Raw genomic sequence first — 10,323 nt, forward strand, 5'->3', positions numbered from 1 at the left:
AATAGGAAATATTTGGGGAATGTTCAGGGAAAATGAAATAATTTGGGGAATGAGAGGGAATGTTTGGGGAACAGCAAATATTTGGGAAATAAAATGGTTTGGGAAGGAGTTGGGAAATAAATATTTGGGGAATAACAACAAAATCCTTGCAGGAATAAGAGGAAATATTTAGGGAATATTTGGGGAGTAAAAGAAAAATAATTTGAGGAATATTTGGGAAACAATAGGAAGTATTTGGGAAATAATAAAATTGCTGAGGGAAGAATTGGGGAATAGCAGCTGGAGTGTGAGGAATGTCCTGGGAATATCGGGAATATCGGGAATATTGGGGCAAGAATAGGGAAGTGGCTTAGGAAATGTTTGGGAATAATGGGGAATGTTTGGGGAACGAGAGCAAGTGTTGGGAATGTTTGTGGGATAACTTGGGGAATAGTTGGGAAATAACAGCAAAATAGTTTGGGAAAGAATAGGGAATATTTGGGGAATATTTGGGAATTATTAGAAAATTACTGTGAGTAATAATGGGAAATATTTAGGGAATAATTAACAATCCTTGGGAGGGACTGGGGAATAATAACAGGAAATATTTGGGCAGCAATAGGAAAAATAGCTCGGGAAATGTTTGGGGAATAACAGCAGATATTGGGGAATGATGCCAAAAATCTCGGGAATATTTAGGGAATATTTGGGGAATATTTGCAAATTAATTGGGGGAATATTTGGGGAATGTTGGGGGGATCATAGAGAAATAGCTCAGGGAAAATATGGGGAATAATAAACAATTAATTAAGGGAATAATATGGAATATTTGGGAAGGAATAGAAAAGTCATTTGAGGAATAATAGGAAATATTCGGGGAATGTTCAGGGAATAACAAGGAATATTTGGGCCATAATGGGAAAATTGCTCAGAGAATATTTGGAAATAACATGAAATATTTGGGGGGGGAAATAACAAATTAATTGGGGGGATAATGGGGAATGTTTGGGAATGGCAGGGAATGTTTGGGAATGGCAGGGAATGTTTGGGAATGGCAGGGAATGACAGGGAATGTTTGGGAATGGCAGGGAATGTTTGGGAATGGCAGGGAATGTTTGGGGATGGCAGGGAATGACAGGGAATGTTTGGGAATGGCTGGGAATGGCAGGGAATGTTTGGGGATGGCAGGGAATGACAGGGAATGTTTGGGGAATGGCAGGGAATGTTTGGGAATGATGGGGAATGTTTGGGAATGATGGGGAAGGTTTGGGAATGGCAGGGAATGTTTGGGAATGATGGGGAAGGTTTGGGAATGACAGGGAATGTTTGGGGAATGGCAGGGAATGTTGGGGAATGTTTGGGAATGACGGGGAATGTTTGGGAATGGCAGGGAATGTTTGGGGAATGATGGGGAATGTTTGGGAATGACAGGGAATGTTTGGGAATGGCAGAGAATGTTTGGGAATGATGGGGAATGTTGGGGAATGATGGGGAATGTTTGGGAATGGCAGGGAATGTTTGGGAATGTTTGGGAATGGCAGGGAGGGATGGGGAATGTTTGGGGAATGGCAGGGAATGACAGGGAATGTTTGGGAATGTTTGGGAATGGCAGGGAGGGATGGGGAATGTTTGGGGAATGGCAGGGAATGGCAGGGGATGTTTGGGAATGGCAGGGAATGTTGGGGAATGGCAGGGAATGTTTGGGAGTGGCAGGGAATGTTTGGGAATGGCAGGGAATGTTTGAACAGTGACACAGTCACAGCCCCCAAGCCCTGAGGGGTCCGGGTGGGATTTGGGGACACCCGAGGAGAGACGTCCTGGGGACATGGGGGGACACCTGAGGAGGGGACAATTCCCAGGGACACCATTGGAGGGACACACGGACACCCAGGACACATCCTGGGGACACGGGGACACCTGGGGACACATCACGGGGACACACAGGGATGCCCGAGGGGGGGACACCTCCCAGGGACACACGGACACCTGAGGGGGGGACACCTCCCAGGGACACAGGGACACCTGAGGGGACACCTCCCAGGGACACACGGACACCTGAGGGGGGGACACCTCCCAGGGACACACGGACACCTGAGGGGGGGACACCTCCCAGGGACACACGGACACCTCAGGGGACACCTCCCAGGGACACAGGGACACCTGAGGGGGGGACACCTCCCAAGGACACACAGACACCTGAGGGGACACCTCCCAGGGACACACGGACACCTCAGGGGACACCTCCCAGGGACACCTGAGGGGGGGACACCTCCCAGGGACACACGGACAGCCAGGGGGACACAGATCCTGGGGACACAGAGACACCCGAGGGGACACGTCCTGAGGGCACGTGGGGACACCCGAGGGGACACAACCCAGGGAAATGCACTTTGTGTGGACACACAGACACCCAAGGACAGCCATCCTGGGGACACACAGACACCTGGGGACACAGCCCAGGGACACACGGACAGCCAGGGACACAGCCCAGGGACACATCCTGAGGACACCTGGGGACACCCGAGGGGACACATCCCAGGGAAAGACGGACACCTGGGGACACTCGGGACACCCGAGGAGACGCATGGACACCTGGGGACACATGGACACACCCGAGGGGACCCATGGACACGTGGGGACACCCGAAGGGACACATGGACACGTGGGGACACCCAAGGGGACACATGGACACGTGGGGACACTGGGGACACAGCCCAGAACAGGCATTTCCACGGCCACACAAACACCCGAGGACACAAACGCTGGTGGCCCCAAGTGACACGTTTAATGTCCCCCCCCGGCCCAGCCCCATTCCCGTGTCCCCCCCCAGCCACCCCATCCCACCCTCGCAGAATCCCTATGGAAGCACAAACCCCCCGATCCCGCCGGGACGGCTCGGGGAGGGCCCGGGGGTGTCACACGGCGGAGGTGACATCGCCCGGTGTCCCCGCGGGGCCGGAGCCCCCCGAGCCCCCCGAGCCCCCCGGGCCCCCCGGCTCCAGCAGCCGCTCCAGCTCCTCCCGCCGCGGGCACACCTGGAGCAGGGCCGGTCCCTCGGGGGGAGCTGCGGGAAAGGGCCGGCTCAGCATCCCGGGAATCCACCACGGCTCCCGGGGGGACATCCCAGGGGACGGGTGGGCTCCGACCCCGGCCAGGGACCCCCGATCCCCTTTGGGTCCTCCCTGATCCCATCCGTGTGAGCCCCAAGGTCTTTATGGTCCCCCCGTCCCCATCCAAGCGCTCCCCGACCCCATCCAGGTGCTCCCCAATCCCACCCAGGTGCTCCCCGATCCCATCCAGGTGCTCCCCGACCCCATCCAGGTGCTCCCCGATCCCCTTTGGGTGTCCCTGACCCCCCCTTGGGTCTCTGCAGCCCCACCGGGTGCTCCCCCACCCCATCGGTGCTCCCCCGCCCCACCGAGTGCTCCACGATCCCCATCCCGGTGCTTCCTGGATCCATCCAGGTGCCCCCCGATCCCCTTTGGGTCCTCCCTGACCCCATCCAGGTTATCTCCATGGTCTTTATGGTCTCCCTGACCCAATCCAGGTGCTTCCCTATCCCCTTTAGGTCCTCCCCGATCCCATCCGGGTGATCTCCAAGGTTTTTATGGTCCCCCTGACCCCACCCAGGTGCCCCCAATCCCATCTGGGTATCCCTGACCCCACTTGGATCTCTGCAGCCCCACTGGGAGCTCCCTGATCCCCATCCAGGTGTTTCCCAGCCCCATCCAGGTGCTTCCCATGGCAGGGATGCTCCAGAACCCCTCGGTGTGTTTCCCGGGGTTCAGGTGTCCCCCCAAATCCATGGGGGTGTTCCCTGGGCCGTGTTGTCCCCCCAACCCCCAAATCCAGATGCCCCCCCAAATCCAGATGTTCCCTGACCACCCCACCCCCAAATTCCGGGGTGCTCCAAACCCTGACCCCCCACAGGGTTGGGTGTCCCCCAAAATCCTTGGGTGCCCCCAAACTCCCCCTGACCCCACACGGGGCCGTGTGTCCCCAAATTCCCGAGTGTCCCTCGAATTCCCGGGTACCCCCCAAACCCTGACTCCCAACCGGGGATGGGTGTCCCCCCAAATTCCTGGGTGCCCCCCAAACTCCCGGGTGCCCCCCGAATTCCTGGGTGCCCCCCAAACTCCCGGGTGCCCCCCGAATTCCCGGGTGCCCTCCAAACTCCCAGGTGCCCCCCGAATCCCAGGGTGCCCCCCGAATTCCCGGGTGCCCTCCAAACTCCCAGGTACCCCCCGAATCCCAGGGTGCCCCCCGAATTCCCGGGTGCCCCCCGAATTCCCGGGTACCCCCCGAATTCCTGGGTGCCCCCCGAATTCCCGGGTGCCCCCCAAACTCCCGGGTGCCCCCCGAATTCCTGGGTGCCCCCCAAACTCCCGGGTGCCCCCCGAATCCCCAGGTGCCCCCCGAATCCCCGGGTGCCCCCCCAAACTCCTGGGTGCCCCCCGAATTCCCGGGTGCCCCCCGAATGCTCGGGTGCCCCCCGAATCCCCGGGTGCCCCCTGAGCTCCCGGGCGCCCCCCGAATTCCCGGGTGCCCCCCGAATCTCAGGGTGCCCCCCGAATCCCAGGGTGCCCCCCGAACTCCCGGGTGTCCCCCGAATTCCTGGGTGCCCCCCGAATTGCCGGGTGCTCCCCGAATCCCTGAGTGCCCCCCAAACTCCCGGGTGTCCCCCGAATTCCTGGGTGCCCCCCCAAACTCCCAGGTGCCCCCCGAATCCCAGGGTGCCCCCCGAACCCCCAAGTGCCCCCCGAATCCCAGGGTGCCCCCCGAACTCCCGGGTGCCCCCCGAATTGCCGGGTGCTCCCCGAATCCCTGAGTGCCCCCCAAACTCCCGGGTGCCCCCCGAATCCCCGGGTGCCCCCCAAACTCCCAGGTGCCCCCTGAACCCCCAAGTGCCCCCCGAATCCCAGGGTGCCCCCCGAATTCCCGGGTGCCCACCGTGCTGGGGGGGCTCCTGCGGGCCGGGGGTGTCCAGGAAGACCCCGCTGTCCCCTCGGAGTTTCTCCCCCTCGGGCGACATTCCCGACTCCGCCGCGTCCCGCGCCTTGTCCAGCTGTCGCTTCTTCCTGCAGGTGTCCCAGCTGGGGGGGCGCGGGGTCCCCGAGGGGTCACCGGGGGGTCCCCAAATCCGGGCGTGTCCCCCCAGGGACCCCCAAACTCACCACTTGAAGGCCACGTAGGCGACGAGCCCCACGACGACGGCGGCCAGGAGGGCACAGTAGAGGGGGATGGTGGCCCCGGGGGGCGGCGCCGGGGGGGTCCCCTGGCAGGGCGGGGGTCGCACGGGGGTCCCCTGGCAGGGCGGGGGTCGCACGGGGGTCCCCTGGCAGGGCGGGGGTCGCACGGGGGTCCCCCGGCCCCGAGGGGGTCCCGTCGGGAAGCGGAGCCGCGGCAGAGTCTGCGGGGACCGCACGGGGGACCCCCGGGGTTATCGGGGGGGCTTTGGGGACATCGGGGCCCCTTGGGGGGACACGGGAGGGGACACGGAGGAGGGGACAGGACTTGGGGACAGCCCGACCACCCCCGGGGCCGCGGGGGGAAACGGGAAAGGGAGTGAAGTGGAAAGGGGGAACTGAGGAATAAAAATGGGAATGAGGAGAAAAAAGGGGAAAGTGAAGAATAAAATGGGAATGAGGAGGAAAAAGGGGAACTGAGGAATAATAATGGGAATGAGGAGGAAAAGGAGAAACTGAGGAATAAAAATGGGAATGAGGAGGAAAAGGGGAAACAGGAATAAAAGGGGGAATGAGGAGAAAAAAGGGGAACTGAGGAATAAAAATGGGAATGAGGAGAAAAAAGGGGAACTGAGGAATAAAAATGGGAATGAGGTGGAAAAGGGGAAACAGGAATAAAAGGGGGAATGAGGTGGAAAAGGGGGAAATTGAGGCGCAAAAAGGAGGAATGAAGTAAAAAATGGGAAACAGGCACAAAAAGGGGGAATGAGGTAAAAAAGGGGGAAACAGGAAAAAAGGGAAAAAAGGGAGAGGGTAAAAAAAGGAAAATAGAGGCACAGAAAGGGGGAAATTGGGTAAAAAGGGGAAATTGGATAAAAAATGGGAAACTGCAGCACAGAAAGTGGAAATGAGGTAAAAAAGGGGGGAAATGGGAAAAAGGAATGAGAGAAAAACGGGAAACTGAGGCACGATAAGGAGGAATGAAGTAAAAAAAGGGAAGCAGGTACAAAAAGGGGGAATGAGGTAAAAAAAGGGAAACTGAGGCACAAAAAGGGGAAACTGAGGCACAAGATGAGAAAATGAAGGAATTGTGTGGGGAAACTGAGTCAGGACATGAGAAATTAAGGAATGACAAGAGGAAACTGAGGCACGACATGAGAAATTAAGGAATGACAAGAGGGAAACTGAGTCAGGACATGAGAAATTAAGGAATGACAAGAGGAAACTGAGGCACGACATGAGAAATTAAGGAATGACAAGAGGAAACTGAGTCAGGACATGAGAAATTAAGGAATGACAAGAGGGAAACTGAGGCACGACATGGAGAAAGTGAGGCACAGAAAGGGGAAAGTGAGGGATGGGAAGAGGGAACCGAGGCAGAAAAAAGGGAAACCGAGTCAGGAGGTGGGGAATTTGAGACACGATTTGGGGAAAGGAGGAACAACGTGGGGAAAAGGAGGAACAACGTGGGGAAAAGGAGGAACAACGTGGGGAAAAGGAGGAACAACGTGGGGAAAGGGAGGAACAACGTGGGGAAAGGAGGAACAACGTGGGGAAAGGAGGAACAACGTGGGGAAAGGGAGGAACAACACGAGGAAATGAAGGAGTGACACGAGCACAGTGAGGCACAAGGAGGGGAAACTGAGGCACGAGGAGGGGAAACTGAGGCAGGGAGTGGGGAACCCCCGGCCCAGCCCCCCCGTGGGTGCCCCCCATCCCCGGGTCCCGGTGGCACTCACGGGTGCAGGGAGGGGCACAGGGCGGGCACAGCTCCTCAGGCAGCGGCTGCGGGGAGAGGGGGCTGCGGGCTGAGAGGGGAGAGGGGTTGGAATGGGGGGCTTGGGATGGGGGGCTGGGATGGGGGGGTTGGGATGGGGGGTGGGATGGGGGGCTGGGATGGGGGGTTGGGATGGGGGGTTGGGATGGGGGGTTGGGATGGGGGGTTGGGATGGGGGGCTGGGATGGGGGGCTGAGATGGGGGGCTGGGATTGAAGGATTGGGATTGAGGGATTGGGATGGGGGATTGGGATGGTTTGGGATGGGGGGCTGGGATGGGGGGTTGGGATGGGGGGGTTGGGATGGGGGGGGTTGGGATGGGGGGCTGAGATGGGGGGCTGGGATGGGGGGTTGGGATGGGGGGATTGGGATGGGGGGCTGGGATGGGGGGCTGGGATGGGGGGTTGGGATGGGGGGTTGGGATGGGGGGATTGGGATGGGGGGATTGGGATGGGGGGATTGGGATGAGGGGGTGGGATGGGGGGGTTGGGATGGGGGGATTGGGATGGGGGGGTTGGGATGGGGGGTTGGGATGGGGGGCTGGGATGGGGGGATTGGGATGGGGGGACTGGGATGGGGGGGTTGGGATGGGGGGTTGGGATGGGGGGCTGGGATAGGGGGCTGAGATTGAGGGATTGGGATGGGGGGATTGGGATGGGGGGATTGGGATGGGGGGCTGGGATTGAAGGATTGGGATTGAGGGATTGGGATGGGGGATTGGGATGGTTTGGGATGGGGGGCTGGGATGGGGGGTTGGGATGGGGGGACTGGGATGGGGGGTTGGGATGGGGGGCTGGGATGGTTTGGGATGGGGGGACTGGGATGGGGGGGTTGGGATGGGGGGATTGGGATGGGGGGTTGGGATGGGGGGATTGGGATGGGGGGTTGGGATATGGGCTTGTTGGTGGTTTGGGATGGGCCTTGTGAGGGAGCTGGGGTGGTTTGAAGGGGGTATTTGTGGGGGGTGTTTTTGGGGGTGTTTTGGGGGATGTTTTGGGGGTTATTTCGGGAGGGGGGTCTGGAGGGGGTGTTTTGGGGGGGTGTTTGGGGGGTTTTTGGAGGAGGAGTTTTTGGGAGAGTGGAGTGTTTGGGGGGATGTTTGGGGGATGTTTTTGGAGGGGGAGTTTCAGGGGTGTGTTTTTTGGGGGGTGTTTTTGGGGGGTTTTGGAGGGGGAGTTTTTGGGAGACTGGGGTGTTTGGGGGGGATTTTTGGGGGGATGCTTTGGGGGGGTGTTTTGGGGGGGTGTTTTGGAGGGTGGTTTTTTTTGGGGGGGGGTTGGGGAGAGTGGGATTTTGGGGGGGATGTTTTGGGGGGTGTTTGGAGGGATATTTTGGGGGGTGATGTTTTGGGGGGTGTTCCTGGGGGGCTGTTTTTTGGGGGGTGTTTTTGGGTACTCACTGTGTGTGTCTCCAGCGTCACAGGGCTGGGGGGCACCGGGGGGGCACGGGGGGCACTCCCTGCCCCACCCTGGCACCTGCAGGGACAGGAGGGGGGTCCTGCCTCAGTGTCCCCTTCATTTGCTGCTCCAGGACCCCCCAAATTCCCACCCCTAAAACATGGAAAGGGGGACCTGGGGGTCCGGGATGGGTGGTAATAATAATAATAATAATAATAATAATAATAATAATAATAATAATAATAATAATAATAATAATAATAAAAAAAGGGAAATAAAGAAAAGTGAAAACTCAAATGAAAAGAGTAAAAAGTAAATAAAAGGAATAGTAAATAAAACCGGGTGTGAAATAAGACATTGACATGGGAAGAAATCAAATGAGATAAAATGAAGAAAATCAAGGGAAAATCTGAAATAAAATTAAAGGCAGGAAAATAACAGGAAATAAAGGGAAATAAACCAAAATAAGATATAATAAAGAAAATAATAAAAAAATAAAATAATAAAATAAAATAATAAAATAAATAATATACTAATATAATAATAGAAAAATAATAATAAAACAAATTAATAAATGAAATAAAAAATGAAAATGAAATAAAAATGAAATAAAATTGAAAATAAGAATAAAATAAGGAAATAAAAAAGAAAATAAGAAAATAAAAAATAAAATAAGAAAATAAAAAATAAAATAAGAAAATAAAAAATAAACTAAGAAAATAAAAAATAAACTAAGGAAATAAACAATAAAATAGGAAAATAAAGTAAAAAGGGAAAATAAAAGTAAAATTCAAAGGGGAAAAATAATACAGAATATGAAATAAAGTTTAAAAATAAAATAAAAAGGAAAATAAAATACAAAGGAAAATAAAATAAAATACAAAGGAAAATAAAATAAAAATAATAAAATAGAGGAAAAAATAACACAAAAATGAAGGAAAATGGGATAAAGGGAAAGAAAAGCAACTGAACCGAAGGGACCCAAAGCAAACCGAACCAAGCCCAAAAGCCACAACAAAAGGCACGGGTGGAATGACCCGGAGCGTCCCGGGCCGGAGGCGGCCGGCGGGGCCCGGGGGCAGCGGGGACAGCCCGTTCCCGGCCCAGCCCAGCCCCAGCCCCAGTTCCGGTCCCAACCCAGTTCCAATCCCATTCCCAGTCCCTGTCCCACCCCAGTCCCACCCCAATCCCAATCCCAATCCCGCTCCCGCTCGCACCGGGCTCAGCAGCAGCAGCAGCACCAGGAGCCGCCGCATCGCCGACACTGGGACCGGTCCGGGACGGACCGACCCGAGCCGAGCGGGGCCGAACCGCCTCGAACGCTCCGAGCCGCTCCGGCCCCGCTCGGTTCGGCGCCGCTCGGTTCGGCCCCGCTCGGTTCGGCGCCGCTCGGTTCGGCCCCGCTCGGTTCGGCGCCGCTCGGTTCGGCCCCGCTCGGTTCGGCGCCGCTCGGTCCGGCCCCGCTCGGTTCGGCCCCGTCCGGCCCCGCTTCGGTCCCTGTTTGGCCCCTCTCAGCTCCTTTTGGTCCCAGTTCGGACCCGCTCGGCTCCTCTCGGTCTCTGCTGGGTCCCTTTCGGTCCCGGTTCAGTCCCAGTCCGGCCGCGCTCGGTCCCGGTTCAGTTCCGATCCGGCCCCGCTCGGTCTCAATTCGGTCCCAGTTCAGTCCCAGTCCGGCCGCGCTCGGTCTCAGTTCAGTCCCGGTCCGGTCCCGCTCGGCCTCGGTTCAGTCCCAGTCCCGGTTCCAGTCCCGGTTCCAGTTCCAGTCCGACCCCGCTCAGTCTCGGTTCAGTCCCGGTCCGGCCCCGTTTGGTCCCAGTTCGGTCCCGGTTCCAGTCCCGGCCCCGGTTCAATCCCGGTCTGGTTTCGGTCCCGGTCCCAGTCCCAGTCCCAGTCCCAGTCCCAGTCCCAGTCCCAGTCCCAGTCCAGTCCAGTCCCGGTTCCAGTCCCGGTCCGGCCCCGCTCTCTCTCTCTCTCTCTCTCTCTCT

At 57.1% G+C, this 10,323-nt stretch overlaps 1 protein-coding gene across 1 annotated transcript; it reads right to left on the minus strand.

The window, feature by feature from the left end:
- Window positions 1–2,828: 2,828 nt before the first annotated feature.
- On the minus strand, window positions 2,829–9,594 carry LOC139674363 (tumor necrosis factor receptor superfamily member 16-like). The gene is made up of 6 exons (XM_071560587.1): window positions 9,521–9,594; window positions 8,341–8,416; window positions 6,905–6,973; window positions 5,154–5,389; window positions 4,930–5,072; window positions 2,829–3,043 (listed from the first exon to the last, which is right to left on the minus strand). The coding sequence occupies exons 1-6, from the start codon at window positions 9,592–9,594 to the stop codon at window positions 2,895–2,897; spliced, it is 747 nt and encodes a 248-aa protein (XP_071416688.1). The 3' UTR covers window positions 2,829–2,894.
- Window positions 9,595–10,323: the final 729 nt, after the last annotated feature.

Source organism: Pithys albifrons, chromosome 7 (assembly GCF_047495875.1).
Source record: "Pithys albifrons albifrons isolate INPA30051 chromosome 7, PitAlb_v1, whole genome shotgun sequence".
Taxonomy (NCBI): domain Eukaryota; kingdom Metazoa; phylum Chordata; class Aves; order Passeriformes; family Thamnophilidae; genus Pithys; species Pithys albifrons.

Bases quoted from the DNA above. Each gene is read 5' to 3' on its own strand.
- LOC139674363 (XM_071560587.1), bottom strand. From the start codon at position 9,594: ATGCGGCGGCTCCTGGTGCTGCTGCTGCTGCTGAGCCCGGTGCGAGCG. The intron at 8,417-9,520 runs GTGGGACTGGGG...CTGTCCCTGCAG, and splicing joins GGATTGGGATTGGGATTGGG to GTGCCAGGGTGGGGCAGGGA. The intron at 5,073-5,153 runs GTGAGTTTGGGG...GCGCCCCCCCAG, and splicing joins GCCTACGTGGCCTTCAAGTG to CTGGGACACCTGCAGGAAGA.